The 23,247-nt window shown below is 40.7% G+C and overlaps 1 protein-coding gene across 2 annotated transcripts in view; it reads right to left on the bottom strand.

The window, feature by feature from the left end:
• Window positions 1-362: 362 nt before the first annotated feature.
• LOC135208816 (protein AF-9-like) overlaps window positions 363-23,247 on the bottom strand; it is a 137,573-nt gene continuing 114,688 nt past the window's right edge. The window contains exons 5-6 of one of the 2 annotated variants that reach the window (XM_064241357.1): window positions 6,205-6,303; window positions 363-498 (exon numbers count right to left, since the gene is read on the bottom strand). In XM_064241357.1, the coding sequence (XP_064097427.1) occupies window positions 378-498; window positions 6,205-6,303 (220 nt within the window). In that variant the 3' untranslated portion in view covers window positions 363-377. Of the gene's footprint in view, window positions 499-2,272; window positions 2,355-6,204; window positions 6,304-23,247 lie in introns of those variants that run through there. The other variant, XM_064241358.1, reaches the window with a different exon arrangement.

The raw sequence follows: 23,247 nt of genomic DNA, 5'->3' as shown, positions 1-23,247 counted from the left end.
AAATTATGCTGGGATAAGTAGGAAGGAAAAGTAGCAATAATACTTTCCTAGAAAGTTTGGGGTAGAAAGTGATAGTATGCTACAAAAAGAAGCCTAAATAGTAAGCTGCATAGAACTGGGCAAAGAATTGAAGCTTAAAGCCGAAGTGGATATAATGAGTACGTACCAACCAAGCATCACACTGCTTTACCCAATACTTACCCAAAACATTGATATTTAAAAAAACAGAATGCTAGTAACACATTCACTGTTGTATATGAGGTGTGGGATTTAGGTAACAGAAGTTTTGGTTTATAATAAAAACCTCTAGCAACGCAACTGTAGACCAATGAAAAACTAAGCTTTACAGCAACAAAATAAAACCTCAAAAGAACTGGTCAAAGCATAACTTCATAAACTACCACCCACCTTGATGGGCGTCTCCGCGGGTGAGATGCATTAGAGTTCGACTGATAATCCTGACGAGCTGGATCCAAGGACCAGTTGGTCATGGTGTCTCTATAAAATGCTATTGATTACTTTAAGCTTTGTTTTTCAATTCCCACTGTCAAACAATTCTTAGCTGGATCACCCCTAACTGCAATATTTTCACAGTAGTCACATAACTATATACCGTACATTATGCAAGGGTAGATACAATAATGTTATTAATAGTGTGTGTGTGATTCAATTCATGACCAACAGAATCTATGTCTACAAAAATTTCAGCTTAAAAAAGCAACCCTACCCTATATAATGCTACAATGGTGGGGATGGCTATATTCCAGTTCAATAATATGTATCTGATTCAACAGGCCCATATATGGATAAACTGAAATAGAAATTTATCCTTCCTGGTAGAACATGAGAACTAAGTGATAGTTTCCTTTTATTTCTGTGCTGGGGTTTGAATCCCATCACAAGAGGGAAGAAGATACTTATTTATGTCCGACTTAGATTTAAAGCTCATCACAATGCAATAAAAGTGTGAGAGTACTGAGAAGAGATAATTCTGGAAATAAATACACATGTCTGTATTTAGACATAGTACACAGTCACCTATAACCAACATGGTGTACACTCAAAGAGAAATAAAAAATAGGCCTAAAAAGTATTAAAAACAGAACAAGATATTTCAAAATCATAACTTTGCAAATAATCAGCAAGGGACTAGAGCCAACAAATTGTGGATATGGCACACTAAGAGACAATAAAAAACATTAATCTTTTCTCTTTCCGAAATTATTAATTTCTGGTACCATGGTTCCATTGGCTCAGTGTGCATGCTTAAACTCAAGTCATAATTTTGATCAGAGCCTTCCAGAGTATGTACCTGTTTTGAATATCCTGTTAATTCAGTCTTGCTTTCTATTTGTGAGGCATGGTTCAGTACCACAATGTTTTCTAGGCATTCTGCTCCTGTTGTGACCATCATCTTACTCACGTAATTAAAGTGATGGAATAAGATAAGTTCAAACTTGGTACAAACCTTTTCTACATAACCAAGCTTGCATGAGTATAATTTATGGATTACTGGTTTTATCTTATTAGTTATTTATTTAAGTTTTCTTAACTTCAGATTTTCTCTTTCTCTATTCTGCTTTCCCCATTGGGAACCTTGGGTTTGGAGGTTCCTGATTTTCCAGCTAAGGATGTACTAGTTTGCCTACTTTATTATATTTAATACTGTGTTGATGGTTACTCTTTCAGGGGAAAAAAAAACTAAGTTACTTTGTGATTCTGTAGATACAGGTACATTCAGTGTTACAAACATACGGTTAAGATGGCTGCATCGGTAATAAATGTGTTGTACTTTAATTTCCATCATAATGTATTCCTTAAACAAAAACAGCATCAAAAGCTACTGCAAACACACTACTGTTTTAGGTGTTAGTACATGTAATATTGAGAAAATATGCGTAGGTATGCAACACAACCAAATACCTTACACAGGACAAGGTCTGAAAGAGTATGTGAAATTTTGGCCATACGACCCAAAGCTGGGGACAAGTAAGAGATTTAGCATTATCATGGTTATGAAGAAACCACTGAATATTCATGGAAAAATTATCAATTACAAAAAATTCACGACAAGCTAATAGTAATGCACAAAAACTATGCACTATAAACATAAATCAACTAGAAATATAAAAAAATGTGTACATATATGTAATCTTACTCTTTCTACCCGGTATAATGTGGTAAGTTTTCAAGTTGCCATCTGCAATTTTGAGGCCAATTGGCAGAACATAAATAATAACTGTGTATAACAACAATAAATACTTATTTTTGCAGATGATGATTCATGTTAATACACTTTTCCTTTGTTTCTCACACCTGCTTGTTTTGAATTATTAATATGTATATTTCCCAAACTGGAAAGAGAAAATTTTAGTAGTATAAATGATGAACCTTTAACCTTTCATTCATTGTTCCTCTTACCATTGGAACATCACTGCAAAACATGAGTAAACTTTTCAATCCAGAGAAGTATAGTTGGGAGTGATTTCAATTTAAAAAAATTATACAAAAATACAAATTATAATCTCCATAAAATGAAGTCTTAGCTGAAATAATTGACCTTGGAAGTGATTAACTGAGCCACATTCACAGACCATGGACCAAACAGACTTACCACCTGGTTTTGTGACTGATGGAGTCTTGGTACCAGGACCTAATTTCATATTGACTTAGGGTACTGAGAAAACCTGATATGATAACTCACCAACTAATGAAATGACATTATGCGAGATATTTTATATAATTATTTTACATTATTACCAGTTGGCATGAGACTTTAGTTCAGCTCATCTAATTAGAATATATTAATAGGAGAATACTGATTAACCAACATGTTTACGTAAACATTTACCTACTGGCCTCACAGTATAATAATTTGTTAGAACCTGATCCCATATATTAATATCATAAATATGAGAAGACTCATTTAAGAGCTAGAGACAAGAGAGACAGAACTCCCAAGCAGACTTCCGAAGCTGATTCGTAATATCATGGCCAAAATAACTTGGGGCCTAGGAATAGTACCAAACACACTTTCTTTAATATGTAATCAAAAAACACCGTTATTGGTGAAGGGTAAGTGTTGTATCATCCATACATTTCTAAAATACCATTAACATAAAATTTTTTGGCTGTCCATCACAATTACTCTTACAATAAATGTGAAGCTCTGCTGTACAACAGACCTCCTTAAACCTTAAATATTGTTGACAAATTTTTTAACTTGATTACAAACTTAATTTAGCTTTTGAATAAAAACTTAGCAAAAACATTAGTCAAATTTAATTAAGGTGCTTAGAACCATGAGGGACCACGACCATAGTCTGTCGTCTTCCTGTGATAGTGAAGTTAATGTGTTAGTCTGAGCCTTCGAATGGCTGTAAAAGTGAGAAAAGACGATTGGGGGGGGAATTGGGGGGTAAGTCGGTCCTTGTAATGATGGATGTTTCTAGAAAGTGGGAAGTAGAATCTTATGACAAGCATTCTCTCATTACTTCAGTGCCAGTGAAAAGGTATCGTAAGCCTTTAGGGGAAGAGGGCCCTGCGACATCGCAAATAAATTTATATAAGTAGTGTATGGTGCTGTATCATATGATGTTTGTAATTAAGGTTTTCTTAGCATCTTCCATGAGGGAGAGAAAAGGGTTATAACCAACCAGGGACAAAGATCACAGAGAAGGAACTCAAAAGTGTTAGGAAGTACATCATAGTAGTTATGTTGCCAACTGTCTCGTCACATTACATGAGAAGTAAGGGACCAGGAAAGAAGCACTTGAGCCATAAAATGACCTTACCCAAGGGGTATGACCTGTATTTGGAATACATGAACCGAACCAAATGATAAAAAAGTGAAACTGCTGTACTATTGGCAGTTTTCAATACTGAATTCAACATTGGATTTGCACCTGCAAAGCAAATATATGCAATGTGTGTAACTTTTCAAGGTCAAGATCAAGGGCATGAAGGAGGATAAGGGTCATGAGGACAGGATTAGTGAGGTGGAAGTGACTTTGTTGAAGTATGAAACTTTGGCAGAAAAAAAAGAAAAGAAAAAAAAAAAAAAGTAAAGTAAAGTAAAGATCTCACCAATTTCTTAGATTCCTCTTATTACAAAGTGGATGAGATGTTGGCAGTGTGTTTTGATCAACAACAGACACTGCCTACTCTGAAGTTGATGACCAATGTGGGCTATTACAAGAGGAAATCGTGGACATATAATTTTTGTATCTGTAACATCATAACTGCAAGGTTGGTTATGTACGTAAGGGATGAGGCTACAGCTAGAAAAGGCAGGGTAGAAATTGCCAGTTGCCTCAAGCACTACAAAGAGGAAAATCATGATGACCAAACAATTCTTGTGCAGTTTTTTGACAATTGTAGTGGTCTGAATAAAAATATTAATATTGTGAAGATGTGCTTGCATTGGATCCACCCAAAGAACTTCTTCAATATAGGCCACATTGTCCTTATGCCAGACCACTCCTACTTGCCTTGTGATAGGCATTTTACTCCTACTTGCCTTGTGATAGGCATTTTACTCCTACTTGCCTTGGGATAGGCATTTTGGTCTTCTTTGGCAAAAGTTCAGGTGTGCCACTGAGACAAAGCATGACTACATTCGTCCCATCCACAGTGCCACAGTGAAGGGGTTTCCTATAGTGGAAATGGAGGGGAAAGATTTTGTATGAAATGGAAGGGAAGGATTTTGTATACTATGTTGGTGCAATGTAAAAACACACTGTGAGCAGGAAGTCAAAGAAAAGGAACTTCAGCGATGCCTGGGTCCTAAGCTATAGTGTGTCGTATTTGGAGGGCTTCTCCATGCTGATTTTTATAATGAACCATGACCTAAGAGGGTCAGGCTTATGCTAGGATGGAAAGCCTACAACCGCAAAGCCTTCAACCTTGCTGAGGTCAGCCTTCCTCCCAAGTATTCTGGCCCTAATCTACTGAGAGCACATCAACTTAAAAGATTTGAAGGACCTGGTGCACTATGCCTCCAAAGTAGACCATTTTCATAAAATAATCATAGAGCTAGAGGGCTCTGTTTCTCCACTATGGATCCAGATGAGCCCAAAGAGGATGAGACGGCTCTTGTCCTAGACTATGACACCTAAGGTGCCTTAGCCGCCTACCATACTGCTGAGGAAAACTTGTGCATACTTCTGAATGTTCCTGAGGTTAGTGGTTGCTGTATTTAATTAGTTTTTATTATTAAGAATATTATTTTTACCTATTTTTTTTTATATCTGCATTATTGTGATTTGTGTTTGCCACGGTTCATCTGTCTTTGTTCTATTTTTAGGGTAATTTCCATTAGTCTCAGAAATGTGAGACATGCTGCAAAACGCAACAAACCCAATAATAATGCCTTTGCAGAGAAACGAGTCGGCAAATACAGTCAACGTTCCCATTTTTTTAAACTACAGCGTTTCCAACCTTCTGGTTCAAAGTGCCTCAATTTAGACAATAACCAGATTTGAGAGAGAGAGAGAGAGAGAGGAGAGAGAGAGAGAGAGAGAGAGAGAGAGAGAGAGAGAGAGAGAGAATTACCAATCTGCTCTATTTTTTGGGTAATTTCCATTAGTCTCAGAAATGTGAGACAAGCTGCAAAATGCAACAAACCCCATAATAATGCCATACAGTCAATGTTCCCATTTTTTAAACTACGGCGTTTGCGACCTTCTGGTTCTAAGTGCCTCAATTTAGGCAATAACCAGATTTGAAAGAGAGAGAGAGAGAGAGAGAGAGAGAGAGAGAGAGAGAGAGAGAGAGAGAGAGAGAGAGAGAGAGAGAGAGAGAGAGAGAGATTACCAATTTCTCTACACTACAAAATATAATGTGTATACTATGGTATGCATTGAACTGAAATGATTAAATGCTGATAAAACATCCAATCATTAATCGATATTATATGGAACTTACCTGCATAAACTATTTGGGAAACTTGTCCATTCCTCCCTAATACTAATGAAATTTAACCACAAACATCTTTCCAAAGACATGCTAACCAAATATGCACTGCTACTCTTTACCAAAGTGGCAGTAAAAGAAAAAAATATGAAATGACTTGATATGTAATAGGTGGCATGGCATGTGCTGTTTACTAAAACTGCTACACAATTTGAAATTTCTTCTATAAGCTCTTAAGGTAAAGTACATCAAACATAGATTATAACCCTAAAAAATACAAAACTGACTTACCTTGAACGTGACTTTGAAGGTGGCTTCTTAGCTTTAGCTTTTTTCTCACGATTAGCACTTGGACTGCGACTCCTCTCTTTCTGGGTCTTAGCTGTTGACCTGACAATGGAAAAAATTACTCATAAGAACCTCTGATAACTTTCACATATAAATATCCAAAAATATCCAAAGATACATTATTTGACAATTAATTTAACAAGACACAGTACTGCAAAAGCAAACTTCCTGTACCAGATATAAAAAGAAAATAGTGTAAATGCAATTCAAATGTTAGTTAGTTGCCATGAGGAATAATTCATTTAAATTAATTGAAAATTAAACATACCATGAAGAATAATTTATTTAATTTGAAAATCAAACAAAACAAGCAAAACAATTAAAAATGATATTGTTATGATACAATAAAGTTTTATACATACTTACCTGGCAGATATATACATAGCTATTAATCCATCGTTCGACAGAAATTCGAATTTCGCGGCACGCGGCAGGTAGTCAGGTGATCTACCCCCGCGTCTGGGTGGCGGGAATAGGAACCATACCCGTTTTCTAATTCATATTTTTTCTTCCAGCTGTCTCCTGAGGGGAGGCTGGGTGGGCCATTTAATTGTATATATCGCCAGGTAAGTATGTATAACTTTATTGTATCATAACAATATCATTTTTATACATTCAACTTACCTGTCAGATATATACTAGCTGATTCACACCATTGGTGGAGGGTCAAAGACAGCTATTACTGAATAGACAGGTAAGCAACATACGTTGTAGGTAATAAATAAATAAAACCTTGGTTCCTATGTGTTTAGACGAAGGGTCGACTTCCCTAGCTATTGCTAGTATCTGCTTCGTCTCAAGCCTCAGCGAGGATGTGACTATGGCTAAGAGTTCTTGTAGATCTGTCAATGGGGTCTTATCCACTTACTTGACAGAATCTAGTGGTCATTTGTCATGGGGTCTTATCCACTTACATGACAATACACCAATGCCTATTGGGCATAATTTAAGGAGCACCAACATCGATCCCGATCACCTGATCCTAACACGAGGGTTTGTGCTTAATTTGAAAAAGCTATCCCCAAACTCATTTCAAATAACCCCAGAAAATAATCACTTATGTTAAAATTAAAAAAAAAAAATATTTTAATTCACTAGTTAAGGATCAGTGTCGGCTCCCTATCCCAGCAACGCATCCGTGGACACATATAACAAAGAGAGAAGGATCTCTCATAGGCCCACTTGATCTCCTTCGTGCAAAGAGAAGTCAACACAGAGTTACATCTCCCGTTATTACAGCTAATATGACTCTCACGACATATTGTTATGGAAAGAACAAGAATTGTTAAAAGCTCGCACTTCAAGCACTTTTAATTCTTAGCTGTTTGAAGGAAACATCAAGTTACTCAAGAAGTGCTTTAGAGATTCCACTCTTCCAAAGAAGACCAGGGCTTTCTTTGCAACAGATCTCTTCTGGATGAAGCCCAGAGCCTGGCTTGCGCCTGGCTGGCGCCTGGCTGGCGCTTCGCGCCCGCCTGGCGCCTCGCACCTGCCTGGCGCCTCACTCGCGCCTGGCTTGTGCCTCGTGCCAGCCTGGTGCTTTGCTTGCCTGGCGCCTCGCGTCTGGCTGGCTCCTCGCGCCTGGCACCTAGCTGACTTCTCCCCACTTGCTGGAGATTCGAGCTTGTTAAGAGTCTCGATGAAAACTGGCGATGTCCACCTCGGACACTTTATTTGCCTGATTTATTCGCCTCTAGCGCATCTGCGCCAGATTGGAGGCCTACTCCTTCTGCTCATCAGACAATGACAGTGTTTATTTGGACTGTCTTGGTCTGGCATCTTTACGCCTGTTTGGCATTTGGCGCCTGATTGGCGCTACATTGTCTGAAAGTCTGAACATCCACAATCGTTTATCAGGAGAATGGAAAAGGGTGGAAGAAATTCTTTCACTTTGAGCTTATGGCCTCTGCAACAAGGGGAGGTAATTTTAGTCGGCTACATCCAGTAGACGATAGGAAATCTAATAGTCCAAGAGACCAGTCTTCCTCCGAGGAGGATCATACTTGATACTTCCGTTGCTAACGAGCACTCTTCCTACATGTTGATGAGTTCTCTCGTTGCAAAATCTTCCCTATCCTTGCACAAAGGCAGGGAAAGAGCCTGGAAGTCTAAGGAGACTCTGAGCTGGAATATGATATTGTTATAATACAATAAAGTTTCATACATACTTACCTGGCAGATATATACATAGCTAAGACTCCGTCGTCCCCGACAGAAATTCAAATTTCGCGCCACTCGCTACCGGTAGGTCAGGTGATCTACCGGCCTGCCCTGGGCGGCAGGACTAGGAACCATTCCCGTTTTCTACTCATATATTTTCTCTTCCACCTGTCTCCATGCGGGGAGGCTGGGTGGGCCCTAATCGTATATATCTGCCAGGTAAGTATGTATGAAACTTTATTGTATTATAACAATATCATTTTCATACAATCAACTTACCTGTCAGATATATACATAGCTGATTGGCACCCTTCGGTGGAGGGTAAGAGACAGCTACTACTGGAATAGACAGGTAAACAACATCTGTTGTAGGTATAAATTAAAAACCTTGGTTCCTACCTGATAGGTGGTAGACTTCGTGGGTGTTTTCCCCGTAGTCTGCATCACCTCAAGAAACTTTAGCGAGATATGTGATCTATGGCCAAGAATTCTTGTGGGTCCTGCCGAAGGGGTCTTATCCACTTACTCGGCAGAGCCTGAAAGGACTTTGTCAATGGGTGCTGATCCACTTACATGACAACACCACCTTATTAAGGAGCACACAACCAATCCCACGACCACCTGATCCTAAACCACCATGTTAGTATTAAAAATTGCTCAGAGTTATCCCCAACTCTTCGCACAACCGTAACTCAAAACACAATGCACAAGCACACAATAAATTCAAAAAAAAAATTTTATCTATTACAAGATATCACAAGAGTTCCTTACTGAACTGAAGTGACTGGCCGCTTGTGCGGCAACTGCACTTGTTCAGCCAGAAGTCTAGAACATATCTGATAGACTTAGTAGTAAAAAAAAAAAAGTTTTAAGGATTGTTGTAAGCTCCTGTACCCAGGATTGTGCCCGCAGACACAAAAGGACCTAATGAAAAACATTTTTCATAGGTCACCGCACGCCCTTCAAATAGTGAGCCGCAAACACAGAATTACATCTCCAATATGTCGCTTCCAAGATATTCTTCAGCGACATATTTCTCTGAAAAGAGAGAGACGTCGCCACTGCTCTCACTTCATGAGCTCTTACTCTCAGGAGTTTTAAAGAATCATCCGTGCAAGCCTTATGAGCGTCCATAATTACGTTCCTGACAAAAAAGGCTAAGGCATTCTTAGACATAGGTCTTGATGGATCCTTCACTGAGCACCAGAGGCCTTGTCTAGAACCTCCCCAACTGTTCCTTTTTCTTTAAGTAAAACTTTAATGCCCTTACTGGGCAAAGAGACCTCTCCGGTTCCCTGCCGACGAGACCCGATAATCCTTTTACTTCGAAGTTTCTCGGCCAGGGGTTCGAAAGGATTTTCATTCTTCGCTAAGAATAATTCCTTGAAGGAACAGAGGCTGAATCTATATTGAACCCGACTTGTCACTAAGGGCGTGCAGTTCGCTAACCCTTTTTTGCCGTTGCCAGAGACAAAAGGAATAAACATTTTCTCGTTATATCACGAAACGAGGCCAAATGTAGGGGTTCAAATCTCTCTGAAGCAAGAACTTCAGCACTACGTCTAGATCCCAGTTAGGGGGAGAAGTCATTCTAGACTTCTTGGTCTCAAACGACCTAATCAGATCATGCAGATCCTTATTGTTTCCCAAATCTAGGCCTCTATTCCTAAATACGGCCGATAGCATACTTCTATAGCCCTTTATCGTGCTACGGAGAGCTGCGATTCTTCCCTTAGAAATAACAGAAAACTCAGCTATTTCTGTTACAGAGGTACTGGAGGAGGACAACTTCTTTGACTTACACCACTTCTAAAAACTTCCCACTTGGATTGGTAAACCCGGATAGTGGAAGTTCTCCAGGCTCTAGCGATCGAGCTTGCTGCTTTACTAGAAAAGCCTCTCGCTCTGACAAGTCTTTCGATAGTCGAAAGGCAGTCAGAGCGAGAGCGGGGAGGTTTGATGAAAACCTCTCGAAGTGTGGCTGTCTAGAAGATCCCTCCTTTGTGGAAGGGATCTGGGGAAGTCTACTATCCACTCCAGTACCTCTGGAAACCATTCTTGAGCTGGCAAAAGGGGGCTATCAAGGGTCATTCTTGTCCCCTTTGAAGTCACAAACTTCCTGAGTACTTGTCCTAGAATCTTGAATGGGTGGAAATGCGTAAACGTCTACCTGAGACCAATCTAGTAGGAAGGCGTCTACTGCTAGAGCTCTGGGATCTTCTACTACTGAACAGAAGACTTCCAGTCTCCTCGAGAGGAACGTGGCAAAGAGGTCGACATGAGGAGTTCCCCCCAAAGAGACCAGAGCTTGAGGCAAACTTCTGAGTGGAGGGTCCACTCGGTATGAAGGACCTGGTTCCTCCTGCTCAGCCTGTCCGCTCGTACGTTCCTTACTCCCTGAACGAACCTCGTCCAAGAGAGAGATGTTCCTTTGGGAAGTCCACAACAGCAGTTCTCCTTGTGAGTTCGTAAGGGCATACGAGTGAGTACCTCCTGCTTCCGAATGTATGCCAGAGCGGTTGTATTGTCCGCATTCACTGTACTATTTGTTGCATACTAACGGTTCGAAGCTCTTTAGAGCTAGTGTACAGCTAGCAGTTCTTTGCAGTTTATGTGCCAGGACACTTGAAGAGCATTCCAAGTGCCTGACACTTCTCTCTTTCCCAAAGTTGCTCCCCAACCTTTTTCCGACGCGGCGGAAAACAATACAAGGTTTGGGCTCTGTATTTCCAGGGAAGTACCTTTGTTTTCCCTCAGTGGGAGTAACCACCATTCTAGATGTCGTTTTATCAGATCTGGAATGGGAAAGAAGTCCGAGAGGAGTCCTGTCTTCATGTTCCACGAACTTCTGAGGAAGACTGAAGAGGACGGAGATGAAAGTCTTCCTAGATGACAGAACTGCTCGAGCGAGGAAAGGGTCCCTAACAGGCTCAACCATTCCCTCGCCGAAGTCCGTTCCTTCCTTAGGAAGAGAGAGACTTTTTCTAAACCTCTCGCTAGTCTCTCTTGAGAAGGAAATACTCGAAAACCCCGAGAATCCATCCGAATCCCAGATAGACAAGTTCTGGCTGGGGATCAGTTTGGGACTTCCTCGAGGTTCACGAGTAATCCTAAAGTCTTTATTAGGTTTAGTGTCACAGTCAGGTCCTCCAAACACTGTTTCTCTGACTTTGCTCTGATAAGCCAGTCGTCTAGGTATAGAGATATACTGATTCCTTTCAGATGAAGCCATCTCGCCACATTTTCAAAAGGTTCGTGAAAACCTGAGGCGCCGTCGACAGGCCGAAGCACAAGGCTCTGAATTGGAAGATCCTTCCCCCCGCCGTCATGAAACGGAGGTACTTCTTCGACGAAGGATGGATCGGGGACGTGAAAATAGGCGTCCTGGAGATCCAGAGACACCATCCAATCCCCTTGCGAAGAGCCGCCAGGACTGAAGCAGAGGTTTTCCATGGCGAACTTCTGTTTTTGAACAAACTTGTTCAGAGCACTGACATCCAGAACTGGTCTCCAGCCCCCCGAGGCTTTCGCAACCAAGAAAAGACGATTGTAAAACCCGTGGGAGCTTTGATCCAGCACAATTTTCTATAGCTCTCTTGTCCCACATCTGATCCACCATTTGTTGAAGAGTATCTTTCAACACAGGGTCCTTGTAATTGGCGGACATTCCCTCGGAGTTGACGTCAGGGGAGGATTGTCCAGGAAAGGAATGAGATATCCCTTCTGAGAACCGACATCGACCAAGGGTCTGTGTCGATGTGAGTCCAGGCCTCCGCAAATCCCCGGACCTGGCACCTACTGGTGTTTGGAGGAGCGCCACTTCACTTCCCCTTTTAAGGGGCGGAACGAGGCTCGACCTCTTTCTCTTCTCGGTCGTTTTCCCTTTTAGCGGTAACTCTAGTGGGAGGGCCACCTCGAAAGGGCCGAACAGGAGTAGACGCCACTTTCTTTCTCCCACCATCACTGGTCTCTTCTTCCTGGACGATTGCAGGAGAAGATCCTGAGTCGCTTTCTCCGTCAGAGATCGGGAAATATCCTTCACCAACTGTGACGGGAAAAGAAAATCAGATCTAGGGGCGAATAACAAAGCTGCTCTTTGTGAATGTGACACTGCTTTCGTCAAGAAAGCGCTAAACACAGATCTCTTCTTCAAGAGACCTGCTCCAAATAAGGAAGAAACTTCCCCTGAGCCGTCTTGCACCGCCTTGTCAATACATGACAAAATTGCCAGGAGTACATCCGGTTCTAGCCCTTCAGGGGCATGAGCCTTCTTGGACATCACCCCAAGGGACCAATCTAGAAAGTTAAAGACTTCTAGAATGTGAAATAGTCCCTTGAGGAGATGATCCAACTCTGAAAGTCCCCAAGTAATCTTAGCCGTGTGGAGGCTATGTCTCCTGGATGCGTCTACCAGACTGGAAAAGTCAGCTTCAGCTGAAGCTGGGAGAGTGAGACCCATATTCTCCCCAGTCTGGTACCAAATCCCTCTCTTGCCCGTAAGTCTAGGGGGAGGCATGCAAAAGACTGTCCTAACTAGCTCTTTCTTAGTTAGCATCCAGTTATCCAGCGATTGCAGAGCTCTCTTCATAGAAATCGTCGGTCTCATCTTCAAGAAAGCCGACGATTTCGGAGTCTTCGAGCATGAAAACCAGTGAACGAGGCGAAGGAGGAGCGGCAGGGATCAATGCCTCTCGTATGCCTGGAGAAGGAGAGCTGTCAAAACTTTGTAGTTCGACAGTCCTTCTTTACCGTGAGACTCGTCCTCTGATTCCTCTTCCATAATCGGATCAGTAGGAGAGGCCACTTCCCGTTCGGTCTTCCTGTCCAACCACTCTCTCTACTGGAGACAAACTCCTAATAGGAGAGGGGCTAAGAGAGTGTATAGAGCTCCTATGCTTGACTGGCTCTTCGTACTTGGCTGGCTCCTCGCGCTTGGCTGGCGCCTCGCGCCTGGCTGGCGCCTCGCGCCTGGCTGGCGCCTCGCGCCTGGCTGACTCCTCGCGCTTGGCAGGATCCTCGCGCTTGGCTGGCGTCTCGCGCCTGACTGAGTCTTCGCGCTTGGCTGGCGCCTCGCGCCTGACTGGTGCCTCGCGCCTCTCAAAGGTCTCGCGCCTGACTGACGCTTCGTGCCTTGTTGAAGTCTCGCGTCTTCCTGGTGCCACATCCTTGCGTGACAGATGCTTGTCTGGAGCCTCACGCTTGGCTGAATGCTCACGCCTGGTTAATACCTCGCGCTCGGCTGAAGCTGCTGCTCTGGCAGACGTATCCCATCTGGGAGAATCCTCTGGTCTGTAATGCGTTTCTCGCTTGTCCTGTCTCTTAACCTTAGAGGACGCTTCTCGTCTGTAGGACGCCTCGCGCTTGGCTGGCGCGACGCGCTTGCCTGGCGAATCAAAATCTTCCGACGAGTCTCTATTGAGTTCTCAAAAGACTCACGTCTCACAGGAGCCTCACTCCTGGTGGGAGAAGGAAGACGAGTCTTCTTGACCGGCAGTCTGACGTCTTTCTTACGAGGAGGATCCTTCGAAAGGACTCCTACTAAGGCGGACAGCTGTTCCTGCACCGCCAAAATGATCCTCTTGGAACGCTTCTCCTGCTCGTCTTACTTGAACGGGAGAGGGAGACCTCGAAGGCGTGTTGCCCCCATCATGGGAAGGCAAAACCCTCTTCGCCTTCTTGATAGAAGGAGGCGCTTCTTCCGAAAAGCGTTCTGGGCTTGAATCCAAAACAGGATCTCTCCAGTGCCTTTTCAGGGGCCTGGACAAGTCCGAATCCTTCCACCCTCGTTTAGGAGAGGGAGAAGCGGACGAAGAGAAGCACTCTCTGAGGACGCTTTTTTCGATAGCGGTCCTGAGCAGGCTGTCTATATAACAGCACCTGCTGAAGGGACGCCTGACCGGGGGGTGGGGGAATTCTCCACAACCTTCCGTACGGCTTTCGACTTTCCTTCTCCTCTGGGCTTGGGAGCTTGGAAGGAGGTCTAGGCCTGGGAGCGTCGCAGAGACGGTCAGACGCCCCCTCCACAACACTGGGGACACTCACTTCACTAAAATCACTTTCACAGTCCTTACCTTTCATGGTAGCCCATTTTTGATCTCATCCTGTGAAGCGTAGCCTTCAGTTCAGCAATTTCCGATGCCGAATCTGAATGTACAGCCAGTGAGGGTCCTGATTACAGAATCATAATTAAGAGAAGAGTTAGAATTATCCAAAGGCTCAATAGGCCTTGTACTACTACCCGCCATCTTAGATGCAGCCCTTCTGACTCTATTCCCTTTCTAACTTCTTCAAGTAAGAAGTTAGAGTCTTCCATTCCTCAACATTCAACCTCTCACTCATGACAGGTTTTTAGAAATAGAACAATCAAAACCCTACTTTGCGACATACAGTGTGAGGATCAACCGAAGCTTTCGGTATCCTCACCTTGCAGCCTACATTCACACACATTCTCACACAAACACTTGAATCAGACATTCTGAAGAAAAATCAAAAAGCAAGTCCAAATCCAGTCCACAGTAGCGAATGCCAAAACAACGATCCAGGTACGTCACCAAAAGTCCACAAAAAGATGATCAATTGCTTAGAAAAGCGAATTCCAGTCAAGAGGTGGCAGCAACGATGTTGATACCACCGGCGACAGAAAATATATGAGTAGAAAAACGGGAATGGTTCCTAGTCCTTGCCGCCCAGGGCAGGCCGGTAGATCACCTGACCTACCGGTAGCGAGTGGCGCGAAATTTGAATTTCTGTCGGGGACGACGGAGTCATAGCTATGTATATATCTGACAGGTAAGTTGATTGTATGAAATGGGAGGATTCCCGATTTCTAGCTCTTTAAATATATCTCTTCGAACCTTTTGGGAAGTAGTTTTGAGCCCTCATCGTATTCCAAAGACTCTGTCAGCAAACGTTTAAACCTTATCTTCTTTTGTAGATGACAACGTAAATACATTGCCTGGACAACGAATCCTTATCTGAAAGCGTTGATCCAGGAATAAAAGGTTATAGTTCTTTTTGCGAAACTACCATGCTGGCAGGAAACCCATTGCCGAGTCTTTTTCTGAATTTGATTCAGATTCCAAGCCCAAAATCTCACTCTTCCTTTTGGTCGATTAGTACAAGAGAAACATTGATGAGGAGCAGTTCCATCTTGTCAGAACACTGAATCTGAGGCCCACTAGGATCCCATTGTAACTATAGATCTCCAAGTCTTGTCGTATAGAGGTATTGTATAAGATCCGAAGATCTTAATGCTCTGCTATCTCCAATTCCCTTTATAGAGACAGAGTATAGCCTTTTACTGCGTTCTTTGATATCAGATATATACAAAGGTAATTCTTCCCTCTGAAAGGGAAGAAAAAACCGCTATGTGGTTCACAGAGGATCGGAAGACGACAGTTTCCTCATTCCCTCTAGCACGATCTGCAGTAATTATATATCTTATCCATGACTACTGTCATTTACCTTGAAACATCCTCTCATTCATGTCCACTTCTGGTCAGTCTGCACGCAGACAGACTCAGAGGAGAGGTTGTTAAGGTCCAGTTAAATAGATGCTGAAAGAATATTCAGACTGTCTTGGAAAGACTTCCAAAACCTGCTGTGAGAAGAACGTGACCTCTGAGAATCCAAACCTCTCTAAGTCTAAAATGAGGCATAACGTATTATCCTCTCTTTCTTTGACGCCCTTTGTCTTACATTCTGTAAAGAGTATCTTTTAGGGGAAAAAGACTAAATTTTATTCCCCTTTCTATAACATAAAGATGGCGTATATTGCTACCTCTCTCTTATATTCTTTCTCCTGTCCTCGTGCCTGGGCAACGAGAGAATGGAAAATATTCTATCATCGTTATCTGCAAAACAAATTATTATTATCATATTCTCCTAATAATTGATCCAGGATCGAGGAGAATCATTCAAGATTCCTATCCTATGACATCAGGCCATAATGTTTGGTTCAGATACTTGAAAGAGCCTCTCACCCAATAATACTGAGAGCTCCTACGAGTCTTTTCCAGTACCAAAACATTACAAGGTCTCCCTTGTTTATATGTTTAAACATAGGGAGTAGGATAATATAACATCCTGTTAATACAATGAAAGAGGAGAAAGAGGAGCTGCATGGTTCAAGGGACAATAGCCGACAACGTGCAATAAAAAAGGGGTTGCCAAGGTCTTCTAAAACCTGCACCCACATTAACTTATGAGTTCCGATATATTTCCTATCACTTGTCTCATAAGGTTGAGGAAAGCAAGAGACCTCTAAAGATATCGGTTCTCTTCACCATGTAAAGGTCTATAAAGCAGAAGAACCCACTTATCCTGACACGTACTACGTTCGCCTGTGCGATATCTAGAATAACTGTCAGTAGAGGGTTGATCTGGCAAAGAAAGTTTCTCCCAAAACAACTCCTCTTGCCAGGAAAGAAGTCGCTCACGCAACCACTATATTACCTGACATCAGAAGTCTGTTCTTGTTAGAGACTTCCGCAATTTCAGTTAATCCTGACAAGGCCACGGCCGCCTGTGCGACAACTTGTGTCCCTGTCAGGAAAAAAAACTGATCTGTGTCAGTTCCTCCCCCCAAAGAGGAAAAACTCTTGGAAAGTCTATCTCCAAATACTGAGAAATTGGAGATCCTGATGTCTTGCGCCTGGTTGGCGCTTCGCGCCTGTCTGGCACCTCGCGCCTGGCTGGTGCCTCGCGCCTAGCTGGCGCTCGCGCCTGGTTGGCGCCTATCGCCTGGTTAAAGCCTGGCTGGAGCCTTTATGGCCCATTACTTGCAACCTTGGTCAGGAAATCTCTATATCAAAATAAGAAGAGGTGCTGTAAGAATCCTATAATTCTACAGTACTTCCATAGTTGGATGTTTCTTCTCAATTTTCCTCTCATTCGAGTATATCGGAAGGGGAATTATTCTTTCCTCGGTTAATTTTTCTGTATCCCCCCCCCCCCTTTCCTGAACGAGAAGGACCACTCCAATGCGAGGGACTGAGTAACTTCCCAGCTCTATGTAGGAAAGCATAATTTGCTCTAAGGTATATCTATTAACTAATTATTTTCTAGTTAGAGCCAGGCGTCTGGCTGGCGCTTATGATTCCTTATGGCATGGTTTGAGGAAAGGGAAGCAGTCTACAGGAAGACTGTTCGTCTTCTTCTTGCTAAGAGATCTATGAAGAAGACTTCTCGCAGGTTTCTCACAACTCTTGCAATAAATGTTAGACATTACTTTAACAGTTATTATCGTCGATCGAGGTTCTCACGGACTCCGCAAATTCTTGCATTGCTTTATTTACTAACTCGCTCAAACGAGAAATATTTTGGATGGTGCTCTTGGCTTATTGCACCAAGCTGGCGCTTCTGGCGCAACTTGCGCCAGGGTGGCGCATCTGCGCCAGGCTGGCGCCTCCTACTAATTATCTTTATATGTGCCAGAACATCGGTGTCTTTATGGTACCCGACATCCTTTCATATGTTAATTCCGTTCTTATTATGAAAAACTTTTATATACATATATAATCCATTCAGGAAAACCATTTCCCCACTAAAAGAAGTTTCCCATCCGACTCATACAACTTCTGCGCAATATCCGATTCTAAATACGGTTGTGTCCTTTCTCGAAAGACTTAACCATACCGTAGTCTTGAAATGAATCTCTATTACATCTCTCTTCTCATTAAGTATGCATTCTAATAAGCCATGCTTTCGTAAGTATGAGTGCTTAAATAATATCATGTTCGCTGCATTAGAATCCTTTAATCATGTTACCTACGGTAAACAGCATTGAAAGGTTGTAATATCCTTCTTATTGAAAGATTCCTAACAAAAGGCAGACAATATTTTATTTATGATAGCTTCAGTATTCCCTCAATCCAAGGCTAAGACCACGATTGTAGGGAAGAGATACGGTTAGTTATATCCATTCCGCAGGAGAGAGAGCTGTAAACGACGCTCACGCTGAGAACAAGATGGTACTGCGACTGCGTTGGTCTTCAAAGTGAAAGCAGTCTTGGCCTTCCCTTTCCAGAGTTGCCAGTTACTCCATTAAATAAAGGAATCTTATAAATTATTATCGAACTTCAGGAAGTTTTTATATAAGCATAAATTAAGCGAACGAGACTTCGACAAGTCTAGAACTAAATAGGTGTCGTCTAAACAATTCTTTTAAACCTATTCCTTCCTAGGAAAGTCATAGAAGGGTACTGGTAATTCATGGAAACCTCTTCTAACACGAAGAAAAATTTTCTATCCTACTCTCAATCCACCAATAAAGATATGCTTCTCCGATCACTTCTCGAAGACACGATAGCATCATATAACTCATACTCTAGCGTAATAGAATCCTCTATAATACTGTTACATTAAGGTAAACCGTATTAATTTAGGAAATTTTGTAAGGAATTCACTTGACCATTATAGCATAAATTTCGGTATGTGTATATGCCTTGCCATACCGTAGTCCTAAGGCGATTTGTCCTAAGCATGGTAGGAGCTAGAAGCTTTTAAAGGATAGTTACTTTTCTGACTTCCCCAACTAGGAAGAAAGATACACATTTCCTCAATCAAACTCTAACACTTATTTGTCTTAATGAATAAATATAAGTAATTCCCTTTCATGAAAGTAATTCACTTTCGTGAAAGTGGATGAGTGTCTACCGAAAACTTCGGTAGTTACACGTCACTAATCTTCGAAATTTTCGAAGTTAATTTTATCAAAAAATTCTAAAAGTTAACAAAAGCGTATGCCGAACCAAAGATCCATTACTTCCCTGTAAAAGTTAGCCCAGACGATCGATGGCGATGAAACACGACAATCCATCAGGAGGAACTGCAAACGTTGTTTACATTCCAAGCGACAGAAAAAATATGAATTAGAAAACGGGTATGGTTCCTATTCCCGCCACCCAGCGGCGGGGGGTAGATCACCTGACCTACCTGCCGCGTGTGCCGCAAAATTCGAATTTCTGTCGAACGACGGATTAATAGCTATGTATATATCTGACAGGTAAGTTGAATGTATAAAACCAAAAAATTTCTCTAAGTGCATAAAAAGTGATCCAAATGAATTTTTACCTTTAAACTTAACAATATCTTAGCCAAGTTTATAGCTTATAGCACATTTTAGGGTAAATTTAATTTTATTTCTTTAAATGATGTCAAGTGTTCCTCTCCTGTGCTCTGCACTGTGTGAGAGTTAGTTACATGCACACAAAAGATTTATCAAATGGGGGTGTGGTATGTGGAAAAGATTACATTTTATTGACTTATTTCAACCTCATTCAGACATTTTTCATCATCGATAATACTGACTTTCAAGTCAGAATGCAGTTATTTGATGTTGAAAATATGATTTTTAAACAAAACTACAATGTATTGTTTGTTAACAAATTATTTTCATACATAACCCGTGCTTGAAATGCCATTCTTGTCCAATGGCATTTTAATCACTATTTTCAATAATGCTCAGTCAGATTCGATCAATAATACATACTGACTTTCAAATCACTAACAGTTTGCCTCTAAATCATAAAGCAAAGTTATCTGATGCTGAAAATATAACTTATAACCACTTGTGGACAGGTAATGTTTACATATAGCTTTGTGGTGTAGTCCAGGAAACATACTGTATATTTCCCTGTATTAGAGGACCTTTAAATCCTAAAATTCCCCCCTAAAAAATGGGGGGTCATCTTCTAGTACTACAAATCCAAAAATCAAACTTCGAATCTCAAGATGTGTATCAGTAGGCTAGCATCGCCCTTGGTGCGATAACAACCACCAACATACATGAAGATTCATATTATGAAAAAAAAAACTGATAATAAAGGTAATTTAACCATTTTCATTTTTACCTTACATACTACTTATTGGCATATCTTCATAACAAATACCCTACTTGAAGAATAATTCTATATCAATGAAACCAACTTTTATCTATTCGATCCCGGCTAAGAACCCTTTCAGAAATTTCAATGATAGTTTAATTACGGTAGTAATAACATTTAGGATAGCATAATATTCATTTTTCATTAAAAGTTTCTCATACATATCAAAAGATACATCACATATGTCACCATCATAGGGATTCCAGTCTGATTCTGGTGAGTTGACTTCGGCTTTGTCGCCACTGTCATACAAATCATCTTCAGTACTATCATGACATTTTTAAAATGATTTTATGACACTTTCTATTTTCATGTTCCCCGTAGCTTTTACAACAAAATCGCAGTGAACATCAAGTGAGGCAGCACACAAAGCTGTTTGTAACTGTTTAGAACAATTCAATCACATGAACAATAATTATTGTTTGTTATTGTATTGTTATTAGTGGTTGTTTGAGGATGGCAATGAAACGTAAACAAAACAATAGCTTCCAATTTAGGCGACGTATGTATGAAAAACAGGATACAGAATCGGCTTTGTTAAACCCAGCTTTGATAACTTACACAAGGAATGTATCTCTGAATAACGTTCCATTCAGCAACTAAAGACAGTGATGGTATCGGTAAAACACAATCAGCTGGTTATTTTAAGACTGTAAACAATACCAGAATGCAAATGGCATAGCATCACACATGCAATATGATTAGATACAGTAAATGAAGTTTGATTAAAATTGTCATTATTCTCAATACAGCTATTATTAAAATTTTGCAAGTGGATATCCTAACCGAGGCAACAAAAAATTCTGGTTTTTAGAATTCTGAGTGAAGCGATTGTAAACCTGTTTTAACTAAACAACCAAATTGACAAAAAGAAGCTGATTGCTGATGCCATTTACTGTAACTATCAAGCGTTTATTAAGAGCTCCGTTAAAATTGTCAAGTTGTTAAACCCTGCCAATTCTCAATGGTGACTTCCATGCGTAAAAATATAAATTTTTGTTCATCCTTCATGCAGTGGAGATCTCAAGAAAGAAAACTAGTAAATCAAAGCTGCACGTTATAGCTGAGGCTGCATAAAACGAATAACAGCCAGTCGAAAGAGATGTTCAGAACTGGAGAAATCACACCTAATGCTTATACAATGAAGTAATATATGCACGTTTTCAACCAAACTTCGTTAATTTACGAGAAAAGGTATCTCCGAATTATATCTCTTCTAACAACTGACTTTGAAGATAACGATAATACTCAATCAGCCAAGACTTTGAGATTGTAAACAATATCAAATGGATATGGTGTACGTGGTGTTGTTTATATTCTGTATTACAGTAATAATATGATAATAGAAATAGTAATACTGTATAATTGGATACAAAGAGCAAACCTTTTTCAAGTCATCATAATTATAAATATAGTTTAATTTGTGCAAATAATCACCTTTCTCCAAAAAACATTTCGGTTCTGTAATTTAGAAGTCATCTTATACTACAGATATGAGATAAATTCATGAAAATTTGCCATGATTTTTTATTTTGTCTTATCTAAAGGTCTTAGGTATATACAGTACATATATGTTCAAGATTTCGTGCCGTACAATTTGAACAAATTTTGTGGGAAAGTGCTCAGATCACTTCCCTGGGCCATAAATGAATCATAGCAACTTCACCCCAACTCTAATAGCTAGTCAGCACAGAAGAGAGGGATCAGTTTGCCTTCAGATGTTGTAGGGGAATCTTGTCCAAAATTACCATCCAATGATGTTTTTCAAATACAGTAGTACTTGTACTTCGTACTTAATCCAGTTCCAAAAGGCTGTTCGAAAGTTACGATTTGTTCGAAATATGAAACAAATATCCCCATAAGAAATAAAGGGAATCAGGATAATTCGTTCCAGCCAACGCTAAAAGTCCCCCTTTTCACATTTTTTCTATACTAATGTGTTCAAAAGTTAAATTAAGAATGTAAAGTAATGAAACAGCTGGGGGATGAGGGAGGAGAGACGGGAACCTTTTGAGCTATTTGAATTTGTTTGCAGTATGCAAAGGTTTGAAAAATCAAATTTTCAATTTTTTCACATATTAGGTACAAGGATAATCAAAGGAATCGATAGCGTTTGTGTCTGATTGTATGTCAGAGAGAGAGAGAGAGAGAGAGAGAGAGAGAGAGAGAGAGAGAGAGAGAGAGAGAGAGAGAGAGAGTGTTTACACTTGAATCTTAAGTGCACGAAAGAGATTAATTATGCCACAATACATCAACTTACTGTTGGCAAAATGGCAGGACTTCTAAAAAAACAAGTATGAGGATTTTGCAAACAAAATAAGTAATAAGTCAAGAATGCAAGAAAAGGAGAGATACAACAACTTTTCACAAGGAAGCCGTTTCAACAAACAATCAAAGGCATGCAGAAGCTGAAAGCAGCGCCAGTTTGTTTATTACAGAAATGGAGTTACTTTCACAGTAGTAAAAAATCGTAAAAAGCAATTGTCGCTAGATTGGCATTTTACCGTATCAAAAATAAAAGTGATTTGGGCAGACTGAGTGTAAGTGAAACCATTGGGTGAATAATCATCCCAGATCAGCTGATAAGTCAGTGAGAAGCAGAGCTGTTTTCTCTCTCTCTCTCTCTCTCTCTCTCTCTCTCTCTCTCTCTCTCTCTCTCTCTCTCTCTCTCTCTCTCTCTCTCTCTCAGCACACTGAACACACTGACTCGAGCAAGCTTTTTTTTATTGTATTGCAATTGTTTTAATTTTTTATCATAACATTAAATTTATTGTGAAATAAAATTTTATTTTTTATGTGAACTGGTACTGCTTTTATGTACATATTATAAAAAATATTTTTACTCTCTCTTCTCTCCTCAACAATACCACAACGCATGATAGCTTAAAACCATTCATTCATTATTCCTCAAAAATATAAAGGCTCCCTCCCTCTACCTCAA

Source organism: Macrobrachium nipponense, chromosome 35 (assembly GCF_015104395.2).
Source record: "Macrobrachium nipponense isolate FS-2020 chromosome 35, ASM1510439v2, whole genome shotgun sequence".
In the NCBI taxonomy this organism is placed as follows: domain Eukaryota; kingdom Metazoa; phylum Arthropoda; class Malacostraca; order Decapoda; family Palaemonidae; genus Macrobrachium; species Macrobrachium nipponense.
This window is presented reverse-complemented; position numbering and strand designations above follow the sequence as displayed.